This window comes from Lissotriton helveticus, chromosome 1_1, assembly GCF_964261635.1.
Source record: "Lissotriton helveticus chromosome 1_1, aLisHel1.1, whole genome shotgun sequence".
NCBI lineage: Eukaryota > Metazoa > Chordata > Amphibia > Caudata > Salamandridae > Lissotriton > Lissotriton helveticus.
This window is the reverse complement of record NC_136057.1, coordinates 171,729,403-171,753,434: the sequence shown is the minus strand read 5'-3', so window position 1 is coordinate 171,753,434 and position 24,032 is coordinate 171,729,403. Positions and strand designations below refer to the sequence as shown.

Sequence of the window (24,032 nt, the reverse complement as noted above, 5' to 3'; positions counted from 1 at the left end):
CGGGGCAGAGTCAGCACAAGGCAGTAATCCTCCATACACGCGGGTAATGGCGCCGGCATCCCTGAGCTCCAGAAACTCCGGTAAGATGAATCACTATCCTTAGACTAACGGAGTCCTTTTTACAACAGCTCTGGGCTTCATACTGCTACCTAAGCGATACCCCGGTGAAGTAGGAGCACTTTTGGTTGCAGGTAGGCGGATACGACTTTTCCAATATATGCACAGCTTACAGCGCTTGCCCGCCCCTCCCCACCTCCCGCTTTAACGAACTCGTTGAAATTATGGTATAATGCGCTGTATTTTGTGAGCTCATTCAAACATGACAAGCTGGTGACTGAGTAACTAAGAGCGCTGCTATCTCTCTTTTTGACCGCGTAATAACACTCGGTCTAAAAACGATAATGCAGCGTACCACCAGCTATGACAAATCAGCGCGCCTTATCTTTCTTGTGAACAGCATGAGATCTAAAGGTCATTAAACCCTGTGCATTTGTAGATGGAGGTGTGTAATACATACCAGCGCTTGATACCAGTATCATTATATTGGGGTTACCATTAACCTCTATACAACACCTAACATTAGCATCTCTACTCTCCATATTTATTGCCTCCCTAAGAATTAAGATGGTTTGGTAGTAGGAAAATGTCACTTAACCAAACATGATCAAATTAATGAAATGTATTAAAAAAAGAACGGTGTGTGTATGTGTGCATTTTGTGTACATTATCTCGTCTCATTGCAGATTATGAAGGAGAATTTCCAAAACACGTAACCAAAATAAGAGTGCATATACGTGAAATACTACTACACTAATTGTGTAAGTACATTTTCTGTTGTTTGTTAGTCCTGACGAAAGCTCCATAGACCCCTCCAGGCCCAAGGAGCTGAAACATGTCGACGTACCTTACTAATTATACTATTAGACCCGGTAACTCGGTCTAAAAACCGTATCACCTAACTTTTAATGTGGTAAAAACAACCCCTATTAAAGAAACTTTTGGGCAGTTTGCCATTTTTAACAATTTTTTCCTTTTTTGCACAATTTACTTTACACCCCTTTTTCCACTTAAATTCTCTGGACACTGCACCTTAGACCAGAGGCGCCTCGGGTGAGGCTGGCAAATTCACTACTTCGGAGTAGCCAATGATAACTGCCACAACTCTAATGTGGGGCGGATGAACCAGATATACCGCACCTCCTTCCAACAATAACAGAGTTTTTTGAGGCTACTCTGACCTTTATTCCTTATACCAATGGCCATAAGGTGTAACTAGTGTCCGTTTCCTTTTTTGATAACTAAAAAGAAAACGTAAGACAAAGAGCTAGAAAGTGCTGTGATAAAGGGAAGGTGCAGCATACTCACACACCCTTCGGATGGCGTGGGGCCACGCACTGGTAAAGACCTATACCCGCCACAAACAACAGCACATGGAATCCAGAACAGGAGTCTGACTCTATCTGAAACTGCTGGCGAGTGTGCCAACCTCCTGTGAGGGTGCTGTTCCATTAAGGGAAAGCAGCCCTGCCGGGGCAGGCCCCCTGGCAGTACAAAGTCCCTATGGAGGACTCAGACGTGTCTGTGCCCACCGCATAGGAACACACTCTTTCCTCGAGAGGACGATCCGAATCTGAGCCCACCTATTGAGAACCCACTGCCATCTACAGATGATCAACCAACCCTGCCATTGAGCACACTGCCACCCACATCATATCCAACTCTATGACCATCGCATGCCAGACACTGTCAGCTGCAGAAGAGACAGCCCTGCCTGCTCTCACCTCCTGTGGGCACATGCCCTCTCAGAGGATTCAACCCTGTCTGTGTCAACCAGCTATGACCACACTGCCACCTACAGAAGATTCATTCCTCACTGTGCCCACTGCCAACGAACATTGTGCCCCGCAGAGGACGATGTGAATCTGCACCACCTCTTGTGGCACACTGCAACATACAGAGGATACACTAATGTCTGTGCCCACCTCATGTGAACACACTGCCCCCTACAGAGGATACACAAATGTATGTGCACTGCCCCCTACAGAGGATGCAACCCAGTCGCAGCGTGAGGGTGAGAGGGGGCTGTGAAAGCGGAGCAGCAAAAAGGACCGGATATTTGTGGGGAGAAGTCTTGGGGCTTGTAGGAGTCGTGCAAGACCATCAAGGCGGACTCCAAGCCCCAGGAGCCTCGAGCAGCACCACCTGGCCCGGGAGCAAGCCGCGCCCCACCTCCCAGCTGTAAAACGGACCTCGCCGCTCCCGCTCCGCGGGAGCCGCAGCGTGAGGGTGAGAGGGGGCTGTGAAAGCGGAGCAGCAAAAAGGACCGGATATTTGTGGGGAGAAGTCTTGGGGCTTGTAGGAGTCGTGCAAGACCATCAAGGCGGACTCCAAGCCCCAGGAGCCTCGAGCAGCACCACCTGGCCCGGGAGCAAGCCGCGCCCACACCTCTCTCCCTATAAGACCGCACCCGCCTCTCCGCGACGCGGGAGCGCGCGGGAGGCGCCAGGGAGAAGCCCGGGACAAGGGCGGGCCCTCTGTGGCCCTCAGTGGTCGGAAGAGGTCGGGACGGGCCACGGACTCTGGCTCTTTGATCACAGAGCCTTAAAGCCCACACGTAAGACATTGAACGGTGTACTTTACTTCTTTTTAACACTGCTGGGTAACTGCTGATTGCGAGTGGGTTAATACAACTTCTCTGCCTCCTGTTAACATGCCTGCAACTATCGTGGACCCAGCGGCATCGGGTCTGAGCACCATAGATAATTTTATGGTAAAAAAAGTAACGCAAATCAATAAAGAGCGCAGGGTCTCATTGGGTAGTAAAAGTCTTCCCCCTGTTTTGGACTCTGTATCTATTGAAACGATAGAAGTCCCCGAGGGCACTGTAGAAAATGCCGCACTCAGTACAGAGGGCCATGTCACAGTGGCACAGGCACAGGTGCACCCTGAGAAGTGCGTGGACTTGCTTGTTACAACGGAGGAAGACTCCTCAGCAGAAGAGTCACTGGAGGCCCATTCCTCTCAAAGACCTGTGCGGAAGTGCAGAAAGACTCAGGGGTGTCGTAGGGGAAAGTCTATAAAAACTAAAACTCACACTAAACAACCAAATAATTCCAAAGCCACTATCATTAATAGTGTAATAAACCAGGCTCTGGACGAACCTAATAATGTGGCTAGTAATACCGAAGGTAGTGTGATTTTGTCTGACACTAACCTAGAAGCACTAATAAATACATTAGTGTGTAAACTGGAGGCCAAAATTGTAGATTTAATTACCCCAATTATGGCCAAATTGGAAAAAGTAGCGTCCGAGGTAGAAAGATTGGGCACTTCAGTGATGGGACATATGACCCCTGCTCCAGGCGTAACAATCACTAAAACTACCGCTGCTGGGAGCGGGAAGGAGACTGAAGCCAGGAGCCAGAGCGTGCAACAGAATCGGCACTTAAACTCTGTTAATAGGGTAGGCTCTGTGGCGGAGGTTCGCACAGCCCCATCAAACCAGACTACTCAGCAGGCCCCTGCCTCTTTAGGCAATCGTGTACCGGTCCCACAGAGGGCCAGACTCAGGAATGTGAATCTCCCTCCTGAGTGTGTCCCATATGTGGTGGTACTAACCAATGTTCCGCCCCATGAGGAAGTATCAGCTCAATCTCATGGAGAACCCCAAGACTCCCTAAAAAATAAAACGGTGGGATGGCTAAACAAAAACTGTGGTTACCCATCTCATTTTTACGATCAAATTATATCCACTGAAAGAGTAAACTGGGTTGGTCCTTCAAGGAAATCAACCACGGGAGATTGCGTGATAGTTAACTTTCAGCACCCCCAACATGTCGCCACAGTCTTGCTACGTGCATCTTCACTTGTCTATAATGCAAATAGTGTCTGTGTGCGTCCTCTGGGATACTTTTATGCACCCGATCAGAACCTACCTAAAAAACCTCTTAATAACCCCCATCGGTACAGACCTTTATCACAAGTTCAGATTCCAAGTCCAGTAACACCATACATGTATAATCACAACACTAGCGGGCTGAATGGGTGGCAAACACCAGCATTAAATGTTGACAGCTGGCAGATACCAACAGGAAACTTTAATGCCGATAAGCAGAACAACAAAAGTTAAAAGTTATAATGTTCCCCTACATAACCGTTTTAACTTGCTCTCAGGGCTGGAAGCCTGCGATTGACTGAGGGACCCGGAAGGTCAGAGTACCGTTCAGTCGCCTGCAGTTCAACAGTTAGAGGTGATTTTACCTACTACACCAAATAATAATGTTATATGCTGGAATGTGGCGGGCTTAGAAAACAAAATGCAGGATGAAAGCTGGTTAGCTTATATAAGGGGCTTTCAAATTATCTGCTTACAAGAAACTTGGTCTGTAAAATGTGATATGTATATTGAAGGCTATAAGGCATATTTTGTACCTGCTGTACCTGCAATTCGGGGGAGATCAAAGGGGGGTATGGTAATGTTTATATCGGTAGCATTGAGATGTACAATTGCTAGCAGGCCCTCTAGTAGCCTTGACATTCAAGGTCTAGTTTTATCTGCGGGCAACTGTAAGGTTGGTCTGATCAATTTTTATAATTCTATTAATAATGCTACAAGTCTTGGCAATCTAGAAACCTTAAGTGAGTACATTGACACGTCAATGAGGGACTGTTCTCACAATTTGCTGATAATGGGTGATTTTAACATTCACCCTTGTGGTGACCTTCCAGGTAAAAATCTCATGGAATTGTATTGTCCCAGAATAAACGGACTACACCTGGAACACACCGTTGAGGGGGGAATTTTTAATAATTTACTTAATGAACATGGTCTCACCATTGCAATGGCATTATGTGATCCCTCAAAGCGCTTCCTTACACCAACCTTTAAAGGGCACGGGAAGGGAACAATTATTGATTACATGTTGTTAACTGTCCCCATGCAGGAGTTTGTGCGTTCATTTTCCATTGACACTAATCCTCTCAGTGACCATAACCCTTTGACCATTCACCTAAGGGGGCCCTGGGTGGCTACAGAAAGACGAAATCTAGGTAAGGGTAGGCTCACAGTAACTGATGGTAGACGCCGCTTAAAATGGTCCATGTGCACTCCGGCCCTTATATACCAGAATATCCAAACTAATTGTAGTGATATTATCGCTAGATGTACTGAGGCTGACCCTGACCCACTTCAGGTCCTATCTGATTTTAACAGCCTAACTGATAAAATAGCTATATCGCTGACAGAACCTGTAACACGCAAAGGGAGCGATGGCCCGAGGTGGTTTAGCAAGGAATGCTCTAAAGCGGCTCGTGATCTTAGAACACCCTTGATGTTAAAACCTTGTAACAAGGAATTAGTTCAGAGATCACGTAAGGAGTATAAATCAGTTATTGCAACAAGAAAGGAGGCACTGAAGAATGAGGCCTGGGCTGAGATTCTGGAACCAGAAACACTGAAAAATAGTGCTAGGTTTTGGGCGGTGCTAAAGAAACCTTTTCTGGTGAAAGACTCAGGGGAAGGGCTAGAATGTGTCATCACTAAAGAGGAATGGGTTGCACATTTTGAACAACTGTATGGGAGAAGTGAAACTAATGTGGTACCCTATGGTCGTACTTCTGGGGGTACATGTTTGAATGTTAGTATAGGAGAGGTCCTGGTGGGAATAGAGGGGCTCACAGCGGGCAAATCACCAGGCCCGGATGGGATACCCCCGGACCTTTTTAAATCAGATCCCAATTTCTGGGCACCGATTATTGCAGCGGTCATCAACGCAGCTGCAAAGGTGGGCTGCCCGCCTTCATGGGGGCTCTCAACCATTGTGCCCATATTTAAAAAGAGCGATAGGGATAGTCCCCTTTGTTACAGGCCTATTTCCCTGATTAATTCAATGGCAAAACTTGTGGGGAGAATAGTACAGCGGCGACCTACCGATTGGACAAGGGACAATGATATTCTGTCCACTGCCCAATATGGTTTTTGTAACGGCCGCTCGACCACAACTCAGTGCTTGAACCTCTTCCTAATATTAAGTAAATATACTAAAGTTCAAAAGGGTACAGTCCACTTGGCCTTCATGGACCTATCCTCAGCTTTCGATTGTGTTAACAGGGGGAAGCTGTGGGGGTCCATGAGGGCCAAAGGAGTGGACAATGATATCATAAACTTTCTGGCTGACCTCCATAATAACACCAGCGCAAATATTAGGTATTCCCAAGACTTATCCGTAACTGATGATTTTAGAACAGGGAAGGGGGTACGGCAAGGCTGTATTTTAGCCCCCTGCCTTTTTAATTTTTATATAAATGAGCTGGATGGCGTTCTAAGGGAGGTGAAATCTGATAGCCCAAGAGTGGGGAATAGAAGCATCCCTGTTCTGCTATATGCAGATGATGCTGTGCTGTTAGCAAGAACAGAAAAAGGCCTTCAATTGCTTCTTAATGCTTTTAAAAAGTTTATGGAAGATAGAGATTTGTTAGTAAATAACTCCAAATCTTTCATTATGCAGGTGGGGAAACAGCCAAGGAGACAATACACCTTCAAACTAGACAAGGCAGTTATACCATTCTCTAGTACATTCTCTTATTTAGGAGTACTCTGACTCTAAGCTATCTTGGGCCCCGCAAATTGCTAAAAAGAAATGCGATGTGTCTAAGGTCAATGCCTCCATTTTTAACTTTGCGTCAAAGCTCGGTAAAAAACCGACGGCTGCTATGATTAAATTATATGATGCAAAATCTGTAGCAACGGCTGCATATGGGAGTGAGCTCTGGGGCTATATGGCTGGGGAACAACTTCAAACCACAGAAAATTTGTTTTATAAACGGCTCTTATGTGTTTCGGCCAGCACTTCTAACTTTATGGTACATGAGGAACTAGGAGTGGGCTATTTGAGCGATATCCTGTCCCTACGACCTCTGTTATGTTGGCTGAAAATGTGGTTATGTAAGGAAATCCCCCTGACACATTTGATAGTTAATGATTTTTTGGCTCTTGAAAACGCTCTATGCACTCCCTGGCTTAAGTATTTAAAAACATGTTTTACTGAGTTGGGCCGCCCTGAATTGTTTGAATACCCGTCAGGAATTGGGAAGGCAGACATTGATCAAGTCAAGCAGTTGTTCCATCAACATAAGAAGGCAGAGAGGGAGGGTGCTGAGTTAAAAAAAGTAAGTGTGAGGAAATTTATCATGGTTAAGACATGTCTGACAACAGAGCCTTATTTACTCGGCACTTTCAGCACTCACGATAAGTTCCTGCTTACAAGATTTAGATTCAATCAGTTCCAACATCTGCTTATCAGACCTAAAAAGGAGAGCTTCTGTAAAATTCCCTCGTCCTGTGGCTGCGACGGAAAGTCTCCACAGGACATGATGCATTTCACGTTTTTATGTAAATACTATGAATTCCCACGCAAACGCTTTTTAATCTCTCTTTTAAAAAAAATGAATTTTAACCAGATACGACCAGCCTTTTTATACTTACAATTGTTACACAGTAATGGTGTCCTTCAAGTTCTTGAATTTTTAAAATTGGTTCTTAAATTAAGATTATGTTTGGATCAATGAAAGAACTATTGTATGCAATGTACATAGGCCTCTCACTTTCTGGATTTAAAATGTAATTTGATGTATGTATTGTATGTATTTTATTGTACTTTTATGGTTGAAATACACCGAATAAAGTTTACTTTGATTTGATTTGATGCAACCCAGTCAGTGCCTACTGCCGATGAACACATTGTCCCCTGTAGAGGATGATGTGAATCTGTGCCACCTCTTGAGGGCACACTGCAACCTATAAATGATACACTGTGTGTGCCCACCTCATGTGAACAGACTGCGCTGCCCCCTACAGAGGATGCAACCCAGTCAGTGCCCACTAGAGAGTGTTCATTCTTATTTGTTTGCATGATCTGGTCGCACATTGCCCGCTAGAGAGGGTCAATTCCTTTCTGTGCCCACGTCCTGCGCCACATGCATCCATGGAATAGATCCATGGCCATCTGGGCCACTAGGAGGTAGGTACCTTCCACACTGGAGAAGACCAGTGTCTACCTGCATCTGGTGACACCGCTCCTCCTAGAGATTGTCCACTACCCTATCAGAACGCCAGAGAGACTAGAAGGAAGAGCACTGCCCTATCAGATCAGCACACACTGCCTTGCAGGAGGGACACTGCCCTATCAGATCAGCACACACTGCCTTGCAGGAGGGACACTGCCCTTTCAGATCAGCACACACTGCCTTGCAGGAGGGACACTGCCCTATCAGATCAGCACACACTGCCTTGCAGGAGGGACACTGCCCTATCAGATCAGCACACACTGCCTTGCAGGAAGGACACTGCCCTATCAGATCAGCACACACTGCCTTGCAGGAGGGACACTGCCCTTTCAGATCAGCACACATTTCCTTGCAGGAGGGACACTGCCCTTTCAGATCAGCACACATTGCCTTGCAGGAGGGACACTGCCCTATCAGATCAGCACACACTGCCTTGCAGGAGGGACATTGCCCTATCAGATCAGTACACACTGCCTTGCAGGAGGGATACTGCCATTTCAGATCAGTACACACTTCCTTGCTGGAGGGACACTGCCCTTTCAGATCAGCGCACACTGCCTTGCAGGAGGGACACTGCCCTATCAGATCAGCACACACTGCCTTGCAGGAGGGACACTGCCCGTTCAGGTCAGCACACACTGCCTTGCAGGAATCAGATCAGCACACACTGCCTTGCAGGGGGGACACTGCCCGTTCAGGTCAGCACACACTGCCTTGCAGGAGAGACACTGCCCTTTCAGATCAGCACACACTGCCTTGCAGGAGGGACACTGCCCTATCAGATCAGCACACACTGCCTTGCAGGAGGGACACTGCCCTTTCAAATCAGCACACACTGCCTTGCAGGGGGGACACTGCCCGTTCAGATCAGCACACACTGCCTTGCAGGAGGGACACTGCCCTTTCAGATCAGCACACACTGCCTTGCAGGAGGGACACTGCCCTTTCAGATCAGCACAGACTGCCTTGCAGGAGAGACACTGCCCTTTCAGATCAGCACACACTGCCTTGCAGGAGGGACACTGCCCTATCAGATCAGCACACACTGCCTTGCAGGAGGGACACTGCCCTTTCAGATCAGCACACACTACCTTGCAGGAGGGACACTGCCCTTTCAGATCAGCACACACTGCATTGCAGGAGGTACACTGCCCTTTCAGATCAGCACACACTGCATTGCAGGAGGGACACTGCCCTTTCAGATCAGCACACACTACCTTGCAGGGGGGACACTGCCCTTTCAGATCAGCACACACTGCCTTGCAGGAGGGACACTGCCCTTTCAGATCAGCACACACTACCTTGCAGGAGGGACACTGCCCTTTCAGATCAGCAAACACTGCCTTGCAGGAGGGACACTGCCCTTTCAGATCAGCACACACTGTCCTTTCAGATCAGCACACACTGCCTTGCAGGAGGGACACTGCCCTTTCAGATCAGCACACACTGCCTTGCAGGAGGGACACTGCCCTTTCAGATCAGCACACACTACCTTGCAGGAGAGACACTGCCCTTTCAGATCAGCACACACTGCCTTGCAGGAGGGACACTGCCCTTTCAGATCAGCACACACTACCTTGCAGGAGGGACACTGCCCTTTCGGATCAGCACACACTACCTTGCAGGAGAGACACTGCCCTTTCAGATCCCCACACACTGCCTTGCAGGAGGCACACTGCCCATTCAGATCCCCACACACTAACTTCAAGGAAGGAAACCACTCTATCAGATCAGCAGACACTGTCAAGTAGAAAGGAATGTGCCCCTAATCTAGAAGGAGCGTTTTAGTAACAAATTATTGTTATCACATTTCAATATCAAAAGTCCAAAAGAAGATCTTCCAGTAGTATGATGTACAGTTATTTGCTTTATACAGTCAAATAATCAATGTCAGCCAACTTGAAAAACAGTTAATGCTATTAACAGCCAACGCGTTTCGTCCCCATCCGGGACATCATCAGGGCTCCAACCAATTTGAATCCACTGGGTCGATATCTAACCTTGAACCTTAATTCTGCTGCAACTGATTGGTCCAAAATGTAATTTGTCTTTAATTCCTATTTGTTCATTTTCCAAAAATTAAACCGTATCTCAGATGAAAGACTTCCCTCTTATAACCCAATTCTGCTCACCATCTTCAATATGTGCACCACTCCAACTTTTAAAAATCCAAGACTAACACCATATCCCAGTTGCTCAAATTCTTAGATTCGGAAGGGAGACGCCTTGCGATATTTTGGACGTGAATGATATAGGGTGATCTTGTAAAGACTTGGGGAACGCAGAAATATTATGTTATGTTATGTTATAGAGAATTTTATACCGCGCGCAATTACTCTGGAGTATCCTGGCGCGAACTCGTGCATGTAGGCAAAACGGCAGAAAGGGAGAACTCAAGTTGTTATATTAAAGAGATGTGTTTTTAAAGCTTTTTGAAGAGACCAATGTCCTGAATAACGCGGAGTTGCAGGGGGAGAGCTTTCCAGGCTCTACCTGCTATCACAGAAATGGACTGTCCACCCAGCCGAGCATGCTGAAAATGGGGAAGGACCATCCGACACTGATTGGCCGATCTGAGGCAGCGGTTGGAGACATACATAGAAAAATGCTTTCTCAGGTAGTGAGGCCCTTGATCATGCGTAGCTCTGAAGGAGAGAACCAGGGATTCAAACAAAATCTGTTGTGCCACAGGCAGCCAGTGTAGACTACGCAGATGATGACAGACACTAGATCTCCTTGAGATGTCAAAGAGAAGTCTAGCCGCCGCATTCTGAATAACCTGAAGACGCTTGATCAGGTAGGCTGGAATACCACTGAACAAAGCATTAGCGTAGTCTAACCGAGATAGAATAAGGGCACGTGACACCGTCTCTTTGGCTTCTCTCGGAAGTAAAGGAAAAAAATCTACGAAGGGCCTTGAAAGTGCCAAAACAGACGCCAGTTAGTTTTTTTTCTATGGTCCTCAAATTTAAGATTTTCACTGAACCATACACCCAAGTTTTTTACCGGGCTGCCCCTGGAATTAGGGCGGGGAGCACCCGATGGCCACAGAAGTTCCCTAAAATTACTGGGAAAGTCACCATAGAGGAGAATTTCCGATTTTTCCTCATTGCACTTCAGTTGGGCAAGTGCGAGCCAACAGAAGACCGATGAGAGACAGAGCTGAGCAGTGTCCAGATTATCACCTGGCCAAGTAAACAAAAGCTGGGTGTCGTCAGCATAGGCAATTATTTTTGCCACAGGTTGCTCAGCCAGGTAAATCAAAGGGGTCACATAAACATTAAACAGCAGGGGGCTGAGAGTAGACCACTGAGGCACCCCAGTGGACAGTGTCCTAGAAGAGGACGCATGAGGCGGCATCCACACCTGCTGGGTCCGTTCATTCAGAAATGACGTCAGCCACTCTAAAGCGGAGCCAGCAATGCCAATAGCAGACAGCCTGGCGAGAAGAAGACGATGGGGCACCGTATCGAAGGCGGCAAAGAGGTCCAACAAAATCAGAGCCGCTCTGCCACCTCCATCCAGACACTCCCGAATCGCCTCTGACATCTCAACCAGTGCTGTTTCAGTGCTATAAGCTGCCCGGAACCCTGATTGAGCCGGGTGCAAGACATTGGAGGCCTCGACAAAATTGTCTAGCTGGCGAAACGCCATCTTTTCGCAAACCTTAGCTAGCACCGGTAGCAAAGAAATAGGACGATAGCTGGACGGGGCAGATGGATCCAAGCCAGATTTCTTTAGGAGCGGCTGTAATTTAGCTTTCTTCCAGCAAGTCGGAATTGTCGCAGTTGAAAAGGAGAGGTTAACAATCTGGGTGACCTCTGCACATACTGTCCCTGCGACACACGTGCCGGACATGGATCAATTGGAGACCCAGACTTCATGGCCCTCAAAACAGCCAAAATGTCCACTTCAGCAGAGGGGGAGAATTCCTCAAACTGGCAAGTAGGAAGTAAAAAAAGCGGCAGAGAAGGCAGGGGAGGCAAAGTCATCTGGTTGAGGCAGGTGGTAAGCAAATTGTCCTGAATCTTCACAATTTTACCAGTAAAGAAGGAGGACAGATCCTCACACCACTGTTCTGAGGAAGGTAACATAGGTTGCTCAGCGCATGGAGAGAGAAAACTCTTAACAATGAAAAAAAAAATTCTGCTATTATTGTTAGCCTTCACAATTCTTCCTGCATAATAATTTCCCTTTGCTGTCCTAATCGCAGCATAATAATCTCTCTGGGCAGCTCGCAGAGCTGTCTTAGCAGCCGGCTGATAGCCCAGTCTCCAACGACGTTCAAGTTTTTTGCAGCACAGTTTCATTACACGCAAAGCGAGGGAGAACCAAGGCTTGGAGGGGGAAAGACGCATTCTGCGAGCAGATCCCTGATTCACAGAAGAGGCAGCCCCCCTACCAATACATGCATTAAAACTCTGCACAGCATCAGATACCTCAGAGCCCAGGAGGGGTCGATCCCGGGATAGAGTATCAGCGAGCATAGATAGATTAATCTTCTGAAGGCATGCGTTGGGGGAAATAGCACAAGCCCCGGCAGGTTTATCCAATAGCCAGGAGAAGCTGATCAGATCATGATCAGACCATGTCACACTTTCAGGGTACGACAAGGAAATATTAAAATTGGAGCAAACTAAATCAAGTAAATGTCCCCCAGGCATGCGTCGGAGTCTTAACCCACTGTTTGAGCTGAGCAAGATTCAGGGCATCCACTAGGCAATGTGCCTCCGTGGAATCCGGAGCATCCGCATGGATATTGAAATCCCCTAGCAGGAGGAACTTCGGGAATCTCAGTGCACGGGGCACAATCACATCCTCCAAGGTAGTGATAAACTGCCCTGCGGGTCCTGGGGGCCGATACACCAAAGTGCCGCCCAACTTAAAATGAGGGTTAAAAGTAAGAGAGAAGTGAAGCACCTCCACTTCACCCAGGTCGTCTGAGGGCTCATAGGAAAAGGTCCATTTATCCTTAAACACCACAGCCACACCGCCTCCCCTTCCCGCAGAGCGCTCCGCCCTCATAATTTTGAAACCTCTAGGAATGGCAAGTTCCACCACCGGGGCACAGGAACCATTTAACCATGTCTTGGTAATAAAAAATAGATCAAGTGGCCATTTGCCAGGAGCTCAAAAATATCAGCAGCATGCTTAACCAGAGACCGGGCATTAATTACTGCCGCTGAGATCATGGTATGGTTAGCACTTTGCGGGACAGGGCAAGAAATAGTGGGGTGGAAGCAAAAAAGGCAGGTAGGGCATATCTTAGAGGTGCCGCCAGCGACTTCCCACTGACTGCCACTCCGACATTTGGCTCTATTTAACATCAATAACTCATTACGACCATACCTTAACTTGCCAGCTATCCGGCGCGAAAAACATTAAGCAGAGTAACTGGCGCTGTGCGCGTCCCGAGCACGGACGGGCACAGACGGGCTCTCCTTTGGCGCTGGCGCGCCCGCTGCACATCCGAGCTGCCATATGCAATTTATGCCCCAAGCCCCTCCCCGAGCTAGACCGCTGCCTAAGGTCCCGCCGGGATCCGGGACTCACGCAAGATGGCGCCCTACCCTGCCGTCCACAACAAACAGCACACAGAGCCGCGGTGGACCGGGCGGAAGGAGTGTTCCACGAACACAGGAGTTTAAAAAGTTTTTTTTACAAAGTTCCAAACAGTTTTAAAAACACAGCTGGTGGTTAAAGTAAAAAGCAGAAGAGAAATCACTCGCAATCTGCCCAACTCACGAGCGGGTAACGAGGAGCTGCCACCACCTCGTGTTACCGCACCGGCCCCCACACAAGCTGTCAATTTATGCCCCAAGCCCCTCCCCCAGCTAGACCGCTGCCTACGGTCCCGCCGGGATCCGGGACTCACGCAGGATGGCGCCCTACCCTGCCCTCCACAACAAATGGCACACAGAGCCGTGGTGGACCGGGGCGGAAAGAGCGTTCCACGAACACAGGAGTTTAAAAAGTTATTTTTACTAAGTTCCAAACAGTTTTAAAAACACAGCTGGTGGTTAAAGTAAAAAGCAGAAGAGAAATCACTCGCAATCTGCCCACCTCACGAGCGGGTAACGAGGAGCTGCCACCACCTTGTGTTACCGCACCGGCCCCCACACAAGCTGTCAATTTATGACCCAAGCCCCTCCCCCAGCTAGACCGCTGCCTACGGTCCCGCCGGGATCCGGGACTCACGCAAGATGGCGCCCTACCCTGCCCTCCACAACAAACGGCACACAGAACCGCGGTGGACCGGGGCGGAAGGAGCGTTCCACGAACACAGGAGTTTAAAAAGTTATTTTTACAAAGTTCCAAACAGTTTTAAAAACACAGCTGGTGGTTAAAGTAAAAAGCAGAAGAGAAATCACTCGCAATCTGCCCACCTCACGAGCGGGTAACGAGGAGCTGCCACCACCTCGTGTTACCGCCCTGACTTTTGGCATTAGAAGTACAAACTCACTTATGAAAGAGCTGAATTTATAAACACGTCGAGGAGTGAGAGCAGGATTTGAGCTCACTAAGAATTTGAGCAACTGGGATATGGTGTTAGTCTTGGATTTTTAAAAGTTGAAGTGGTGCACATATTGAAGATGGTGAGCAGAATTGGGTGATAAGAGGGAACTCTTTCATCTGAGATGCGGTTTGGTTTTTGGAAAATGAACCAATAGGAACTAAAGACAAATTACCTTTTGGACCAATCAGTTGCAGCAGAATTAGCGTTCAAGGTTAGATATCGACCAAGTGGATTCAAATTGGTTGGAGCCCTGATGATGTCCCGGATGGGGACGAAACGCGTTGGCTGTTAAAAGTATTAACTGTTTTTCAAGTTGGCTGACATGGATGATTTGACTGAATAAAGAAAAGAACTGTAAATCATACTACTGGAAGATCTTCTTTTGGATTTTTGATATTGAAATGTGATAACAATAATTTGTTGTAACACTAAAAATGTTCCTTCTGGATTAGGGGTAATTTAGTGTGCTAGTGGTTGGTGACGATGAACCATTAGAAGTTGAGCGTGTTCACAGTAAATTAATAGGTTGCAGATAAACAATAAATAGCTTTCCAGTGCACACAGGAGAGGACCCCCATCGTCTTGTTTAGTTTTGCCTAGAAACGAATGTGGTCTATCAGATCACCACACACTGCCTTTGAGGAAGAACATTGCCTTACCAGGTCATCGGATTCTGGCAAGTGGAAGGACACTGGCCTATCGGATCTTCAGATATTGACAAGGAGGAAAAGCACAGCTCCATCAGATCCTCAGACACTACTAGGCACTTTGAGATGCCTTACCTCTTTGATGGCGGACATCTTAATGTTCTCGTAGTAGTGCAGTGGTGCATTTGGCAAGTTCATGTCGTACCCAAAGCCGGCAACGGCGACTTCGTCACAGTTGTGTAGTGCCATGGTGATAGCAACGCTGCCCAAGGTTGGGATGTTCTGGGGATGGAAAAAGAACCCGTGATCAGATGACGCAGAATTGGCACTGTAAAAGCTATGGGCGAGGTGGCATCAAGAACACAACTTTATTGTACTGTACAGCATTGTAACATGTTTGCAATGCTTTCTACCCCTATGTGGGGCGCTGAAGCACTTGCCTAATGGCTAGCATACTGCACCATGTAGGATGTGTGGTTGGGAGTGTGCTGTCTCTGTTTTGATCTTATGTGTGTTTCTGTGTTACGTGTAATGACCACCCAGGTGCTGATATTGTGTGTCGCAGCGCTTAGCAGTGTGGTGGATGAAGACATGTGTGAGAAAGGCACACAGTTTATGATTGTCAGTAATCTGGCAGCTTTGGCTGTTCTTATAATAACAATCCTAACAATCCACTACGTTGGTTACTGCACTGTGATGTCCATTCTGAGATATTTAGTTTAAAGTTTATGATCCTGAGTAGGCTTAAGTTGGAGGAAGACATGGTGAAGAGAGGGAGCAGTTTGGTAATATCATCCCACATCTGACTGTCGCTGTGAGATGTCAAGAAGCAGTAATAGTATGAAGCTTGTTGTGACCTGAAGTGGTGGACCAAAATAAAGTCCACCAGTGGCAGATCTCTTCCGTTATTCCATGGGTATTCCGCTGGTGATGGGTGGCTGATTTCTGCGGACTGGCACTGTACTGGGTGATGGACATGCTTGCAGCAGTTTTGTCATACGTGAGTGTGAGAGTGTCAAGTAGTATAAGGATATTATTATGCAATCTGTATGAACAATAAATCAACTATACGACTGCTGAGTGTTATGGTACTAGTATAGACCAGGATGGTTATATTGTATTGTAACTGCATTTACATGGCATGTATTACCACTGAGGGCTGGGCAGAAAGCTAGAACGCAAATTGGGGCCAGCCTCAAAGAGATTTGTGTGACCAGTACACAGGCAATTAATAAAGGTTATCTGAGATAGCACACAAATTGCAAGAGGGGTCAAAGCAATGCGGGATTACTGTGGCCCCACTGAAAAACTGAGTGTTTTCAAGAAGTGTTCTTAGTGAGAACAAAAACTTTATGGAATGTTTCTGCCTGTACAAAAATAAAAACATTACATTGTATTGGATTTCAGCATAGAGGTGTTAGCTAAAGCTCAAAAACACACTACTATATTTAACAGTGTTCAAGGCTGTCCAGTTAACGGGGTGATGCTAGTGAATGAAACTAAACAAGTATATGACGGGAGATACACTTCAGTCGCAAAGTGTTGTTTTCAAACTTTTACTTATTGCTATGGTTAAGACAGTGTGCACACAATCAGGATACGTGAGAGACTAGTGCACCAGTCAGGGCGCAGGCCTGTCTTTAGTTTACATCACAGTTTGTGGCACAGTCAGTTTCTGGTTCTATGCCCCGATTAAAATTTAGCCCATAACTAGACTCATTACTCTACTTGCAGAACTTTAAAGTGCTTGTCCTGTGGAAAGATCTACCATTATTCTAATAATCTTTAGTACGTAAAGACCACTGTTTCATTTGGATTGCACATAATAATTTATCACTAGGGTGTGGGGCTAGAGGGATGCCTGCGTTGTCTTGCCTAGAAATATTGTGGGTATTGTTACTGTTTCTTTTCTGTATCTATCCCATAACAAGCTGTTCCCCCTTTGGAGTACACCGGTTTCTGACCAGAACAAACACTCACACACTACTTAACTCAGCTGCAGCAGTAGAAAACAAGATGGCCGGTGCTACTGTGGAATGCATAATGGGAATGCATTATAATTGTGCATTCCAAAAGGAGTGCCAGCCATCTTACATGCTGATCTCGAGTGGAGAAGATGCCGTATAAGGGTTAGAGGGACTGACCTTGTTGCTAGGGCTAGAGCGGTTTGATTCTCGGCAGGAGGCTCAATAGCCTGTGTTTCTGGGAAAATCACGTAATCTTGGTGCCTGTTAATTCTCTGTGCTTGTGAATTTGTCCCACTCGGCAGGAGGCTCAACATCCTGTGTTTCTGGGCAAATAACGTAATCTCTGGCTGCCTGTGAATTTTCTATACTTGTGAATGGGTCCCTGTGTCTAATGCAACTGGTGCTCATGTAAACCAGTTTGATCCCTTCGAGTGGAGCTCACGCTATGTAAAAAAGCAGGAAAAAAGCACATAAATTACAAAACCACCTCCAACACAGGAAAGCCTGGCTAGACAAATAAAGCACACATAATAAAAAAGCTTAGGATGCATTTCCCACAAGCATTACCAACATGACATAAGAAAATATAACCTTGAAAAAATACCGACACTCTGCAACGAAAAAACATAGTGTGTATACACAAAGCTAAATACACTAAAGTGAAAGAATGCAAGTATTAGACCAATGCTCCATGGGAGGGAGCAAGACAGGAAAAGGAGGGACATATAGCAAAGATTAACCATCTGGAAGCAAGCCTTTGCAAACTACAGTCTAATTAACAAATCAAAAGCGATGGGCAGGCTGTAAGCCCCCAGAGTGAGTACAGCATGACTCGAAGAGACAGCGCATGTGCTGCCTAGGCGAGACCTAAAAAGGGCAGGAGCTTGAGGGGGGCCACGTGGGTGGCTTTTGTCGATGTCTATGATTCAGCGTTAATAATTGTACTTGAAGACACTGCGCTTCTAAACAAGGCAGGTGGGCGTGGCCTCAGTAATAGGTGGCTTATGGATCTAGCTCAGAATACCGACACCCTGCACCTCCTCCCAGACAGGGCTCCTTAACCCGATCATAGTTTCCCTTCTGTAAGGTGGCTCTGGCATTCACTGGGAGAGGGGCTAGTACTGGTGTACTCTGACTGTGTGCACAGATCCTACATTCAGGCCCATTACCCTGTACTAGATCTCTTGCTGGGGGTCATTGATCTAAAAACATCCCTTATCAAAGTGGTAGTAACAACTGTGTATCGTGTCGACTCCCAGTAACCAGTCTACTGCCTGCACCAAGTCTTGTGTTGGTGACCACATGTTGTGGCCCGCTGTAATTCGTGACGGGGTGACGGGGACCAGGGAACCAACGGTGCACCTACTGCATAGGGTTTTGTGCAGGGTCTGGTGTAAATGAATGCAGGGCAGTGTGTCACTGGCCCTGAGCAGCTCCACCAGATCATATTCCCTTAGCTGACAGCTAAGGCACCTGTGGGTCTGGGGCAGTTGCTCCTCCAGGCCCATCCATAGGGCCACAAGAGGACTCGGGGACCCGGCCTTTAAATATATATATATGCATGGAAGTTGAAGAACACCTACTGTCTCTTGGTCAAGAGTGGGCAAGCGCGAAGGGCTGGGCCTCTACACCACATCTAGTTCCCGTCTATAGCTGGCCTCTCTGGAAGGACTTGTGTGCAAAGTCTCAACAGCCAAGAACCACTGGGTGTTCTTGGAGGCAACACAAGAGTGACCAGGGAGCCGCCCATTAGTAATAACTCGATAATTGGTCTGTGAACTGAGGCAGACGATCTGCATGCCAACCCATGCCAGCAGCTGACATCTTACATTGATGTAATGGACCAACAACCGTATAGCACTCCATGCCAGTGGTCAGATGGCTGCTTCATTAATGAAGTGGAATACAGCGCATGCATGCCACTCTATACCAGCAGGTGGAGAGCCACTCTCAGTATGAAGTGGAAGCTGGTACATGTGGCACTCAATGCCAGTGGTTATATAGGGCTAGCAGAAGTGAAGCAGAAAATGGTGCACAGGTGCCAATCCATGCCAACTTTAAGGCAGCAGATTGTATGGATCTGGACGGAAAGAGGTGATATCGAGGGAGAAGAGGCCTGTGTGCTAGTCCGTGCCAACGGGTGGATAGCTGCTCTTAGTATGTAGCAGAAGGCTGCTCAAGTGTGCCACTTTGTGCTAGTGGGGGGATGCGGGGGGAGCTGCTCTCAGTAATGTAACTGGAGATGCCGCGTGTGTGCCACTCCATGCCAGTGAGTTGAGAGCCACTCTCAGTAATTAAGGGAAGATGATGCATGTGCCACTCCATACCAGTGGGTGGAGAACCGCTCTCAGTAATGTAGCTGAAGATGGCAAATGCTTGCCAGTCCACACCAGCGGGCGGAGAGCCGCTCTCAGTAATGTAGCTGAAGATGATGCATGGGTGCCAGTCCATGCCAGCAGGTAGAGAGTCGCTCTCAGTAATGTAAAAGAAGATGGTGTGCCACTCCATGCCAGTGAGTGGAGAGCTGCTCTAAGTAATGAGAAGGAAGAAGATGCATGTGTCACCCCATGCCAGCGGATGGAGCGCTGCTCACAGTAATGTAAAGGAAGGTGGTGTGTGTGTGCCACTCCATGCCAGTGGGCGGAGAGCCACTCTCAGTAATGTAAAGGAAGATGGTGCATGTTTGCCAGTCCATGCCAGGGGGATGCTCTCTACACCTAGAGAAGGGATGGGAATGAGATATATGTACCCAACAATGGCAGAGGTATAGTACGAGAAGAGGCATGTGTGCCAAACCATACTAGGAAGGTATTGCTGGCTACCAGCTTGGTTCGGTTGACATGCAGCAATGTGCTGGACGAAGAGAAAGGGATCCCAGTGCATGCCAGGGGGTGCTGGTGGATTCAAGTGGTGGGAGAAGAGTTGCTTCCAGGGAGGTGATTTTGCCCAACTATGTAAAGTTGATGGCTTCCAGTAAGGTCTAGGTACCTACCAGTAGATGGTGGGTGTCTAAGCAGTTGCGCCAATCTATGCCATAAATGTACTAACGGCTTTCAGATTAAGTTGATGCCTTTGGGGGTGGAGAGTGTTGGGGTGACTTCCGGGTGGTGTCAGTAGATTCCAGTGGAGTTGGGGATTTCTTGGTGTTGGTGCTAGTATTAATGGGGGCTCAGCGGACTACTAGCAATGTGCCGGGTCATGAGGCTTGAGCATCTATTCTTGTCAGGGAAGTCTTCCTAGGTGTCAGGGAGGTGCATGTGGTGTCCGGGGTGCTGTTGGTTTGCAGGTGTTATATGTTGTTCCCCATGGTGCTGTTGCCTTCCAGGAGCTGGATGTGGTTCCCCAAGATGCTGTTGGCTTCCAGACGGTGTATATAGAATCACAAGGAGCTGTTTGCTTCTACAGAGGTGCATGTGTTTTCCCGGTGATGGTGGTGTTGGCTTCCAGGGAGGTGCATGTGGTTTCCCGGGTGGTGTTAGCTACCAGGGAGATGCATGTAGATTTCCAGGGCGGTGGTGGCTTCCAGGGAGGTGCATGTGGTTTCCCAAAGTGCTTTTTGCTTCTAAGAACTGTATATGGTTCCCGAGGTGCTGTCGGCTTCCAGGAGGGGTATGTGGTTTCCTGGGATGCTGTTGACTCCAGAGAGGTGTATGTGGTTTACCGGTATAATGTGAGCTTCCACAAGGTGTATTTGATTTCTGGGGTGCTATTGGCTTCCAGGAGGTATATGTGATTCCCCAAGGTGGTGTTGGCTTTCAGAAAGTGTATGTGGTTTCCCGGGGTGGTGTTGGCTTCCAGGGAAGTGTGTGATTCCCCAAAGTGGTGCTGGGTTCCAGGAGCTGTATGTGGTTTCCCGGGTGGTGTTGGTGGTGGCTTCAAGACTTGTATGTGGTTTCCAAGGGTGTTGTCGGTTTCCAAGATTTGTATGTGTTTCCCCGGGGTGCTGACGGTTTCTATTGATTGTATGTGTTTTCCCAAGCTGGTGTTGGATTGCAAGAGGCATATGTGGTTTCTCAGGGTGCTGTTGGTTTCCAAGAGTTGTATGTGATTTCCCGGAGTGCTTTGCTTTCCAAGAGTGGTATGTCATTCCCTGGGGTACTGTCGGTTTCCAAGAGTTATATAAGTTCCACTGGATGCCAGCGGTTTCCAAGAGTTCTATGTGGTTCTCCAGGGTGGTTTTGGATTCTAGGAAGTGTATGTGGTTTCTGGGGGTACTGTTGGTTTCCAAGAGTGGCATGAGATTCCCGGAGGTGATTTTTGTTTCCAAACATTGTATGTGGTGGTGGTGTATTCCAGGAGATGTACGTGGTTTCCTAGGAGCTCCTGTTTTCCAAGTGGCATGTGGTTCCCTGGGGTGCTCTTGGTTTCGAAGAATTGTGTGTGTGGTTTCCCAGTGTGCTCTTGGTTTCCAGAAGGTGTACGTGGTTTCCCAGGGTGGTACTTGCTTCCAGGAGTTGTAGTGGTTTCCTGGGGTGCTGTTGGTTTCCGAGTCTTGTATGTGGTTTCCCAGTGGTGCAGTATTCCAGATGGTGTATGTGGTTTCCTGGGGTGCTGTTGGTTTCCGACTCTTGTATGTGGTTTCCCAGGGTGGTGGTGTATTCCAGAAAGTGTACGTGGTTTCCCAGGGTGGTGCAGTATTCCAGGAGGTGTATGTGGTTTCCCAGTGGTATTGTATTCCAGAGGGTGTAAGTGGTTTCCCAGGGTGGTGTTGTATTCCAGCAGGTGTAAGTGGTTTCCCACTGGTGTTTTATTCCAGCAGGTGTAAGTGGTTTCCCAGGGTGGTGTAGTATTGTAGTATTCCAGGAGGTGTATGTGGTTTCCCAGGGTGGGGCTTGCTTCCAGGAGGTTAGTGGTTTCCTGGGGTGCTGTTGGTTTCCGAGTCTTGTATGTGGTTTCCCAGTGGTGCTGTATTCCAGGAGGTGTATGTGGTTTCCCAGTGGTATTGTATTCCAGAGGGTGTAAGTGGTTTCCCATGGTGGTGGTGTATTCCAGAAGGTGTAAGTGGTTTCGCAGTGGTGCTGTATTCCAGGAGGTTTATGTGGGCTGCTGGGGTGCTGTTGGTTTCAGAGTCTTGTATGTGGTTTCCCAGGGTGGTGGTGTATGTGGTTTCCCAGTGGTGGTGTATTCCAGAAGGTGTACGTGGTTTCCCAGGATGGTGGTGTATTCTAGGAGGTGTATGTGGTTTCCTAGTGGTGTTGTATTCCAGCAGGTGTAAGTGGTTTCCCATGGTGGTGTTGTATTCCAGGAGGTGTAAGTGGTTTCCCATGGTGGTGTTGTATTCCAGGAGGTGTAAGTGGTTTCCCAGTGGTGTTGTATTTCAGCAGGTGTAAGTGGTTTCCCATGGTGGTGTTGTATTCTAGGAGGTGTATGTGATTTCCCAGTTGTGTTGTATTCCAGAAGGTGTACGTGGTTTCCCAGTGGTGTTGTATTCCAGCAGGTGTAAGTGGTTTCCCAGTGGTGGTGTATTCCAGCAGGTGTAAGTGGTTTCCCATGGTGGTGTTGTATTCCAGGAGGTGTAAGTGGTTTCCCAGTGGTGTTGTATTTCAGCAGGTGTAAGTGGTTTCCCATGGTGGTGTTGTATTCCAGGAGGTGTATGTGATTTCCCAGTGGTGTTGTATTCCAGCAGGTGTAAGTGGTTTCCCAGGGTGGTGGTGTATTCCAGCAGGTGTAAGTGGTTTCCCAGGTTGGTGTTGTATTCCAGGAGGTGTATGTGGTTCCCTGGTGTGCTGTTGGTTTCCGAGTCTTGTATGTGGTTTCCCAGTGTTGCTGTATTCAAGAAGGTGTATGTGGTTTCCTGGGGTGCTGTTGGTTTCTAGAAGGAGTATGTGGTTTCCTGGGGTGCTGTTGGTTTCCGAGTCTTGTATGTGGTTTCCCAGGGTGGTGGTGTATTCCAGAAGGTGTACGTGGTTTCCCAGGGTGGTGTTGTATTCCAGGAGGTGTATGTGGTTTCCCAGGGTGGTGCTTTCCTGGGGTGCTGTTGGTTTCCGAGTCTTGTATGTGGTTTCCCAGTGGTGCAGTATTCCAGATGGTGTATGTGGTTTCCTGGGGTGCTGTTGGTTTCCGACTCTTGTATGTGGTTTCCCAGGGTGGTGGTGTATTCCAGAAAGTGTACGTGGTTTCCCAGCGTGGTGCAGTATTCCAGGAGGTGTATGTGGTTTCCCAGTGGTATTGTATTCCAGAGGGTGTAAGTGGTTTCCCAGTGGTGTTGTATTCCAGCAGGTGTAAGTGGTGTTGTATTTCAGCAGGTGTACGTGGTTTCTCAGGGTGGTGTTGTATTCCAGGAGGTGTATGTGGTTTCCCAGGGTGGTGCTTGCTTCCAGGAGGTGTAGTGGTTTCCTGGGGTGCTGTTGGTTTCCGAGTCTTGTATGTGGTTTCCCAGTGGTGCTGTATTCCAGGAGGTGTATGTGGTTTCCCAGTGGTATTGTATTCCAGAGGGTGTAAGTGGTTTCCCATGGTGGTGGTGTATTCCAGAAGGTGTAAGTGGTTTCGCAGTGGTGCTGTATTCCAGGAGGTGTATGTGGGCTGCTGGGGTGCTGTTGGTTTCCGAGTCTTGTATGTGGTTTCCCAGGGTGGTGGTGTATGTGGTTTCCCAGTGGTGGTGTATTCCAGAAGGTGTACGTGGTTTCCCAGGATGGTGGTGTATTCTAGGAGGTGTACGTGGTTTCCTAGTGGTGTTGTATTCCAGCAGGTGTAAGTGGTTTCCCATGGTGGTGTTGTATTCCAGGAGGTGTAAGTGGTTTCCCATGGTGGTGTTGTATTCCAGGAGGTGTAAGTGGTTTCCCAGTGGTGTTGTATTTCAGCAGGTGTAAGTGGTTTCCCATGGTGGTGTTGTATTCT

The 24,032-nt window shown here is 47.8% G+C and overlaps 1 protein-coding gene across 6 annotated transcripts in view; it reads right to left on the bottom strand.

Annotated features, from left to right (window-relative positions):
- Window positions 1–24,032, bottom strand: part of ST3GAL3 (ST3 beta-galactoside alpha-2,3-sialyltransferase 3) — a 1,285,176-nt gene that overhangs the window by 55,127 nt on the left and 1,206,017 nt on the right. For all 6 annotated transcript variants that reach the window (XM_078661151.1, XM_078661230.1, XM_078660924.1 and 3 more), the window contains one exon: window positions 15,364–15,510. In XM_078661151.1, the coding sequence (XP_078517277.1) occupies window positions 15,364–15,510 (147 nt within the window). The remainder of the gene's footprint in view (window positions 1–15,363; window positions 15,511–24,032) is intronic.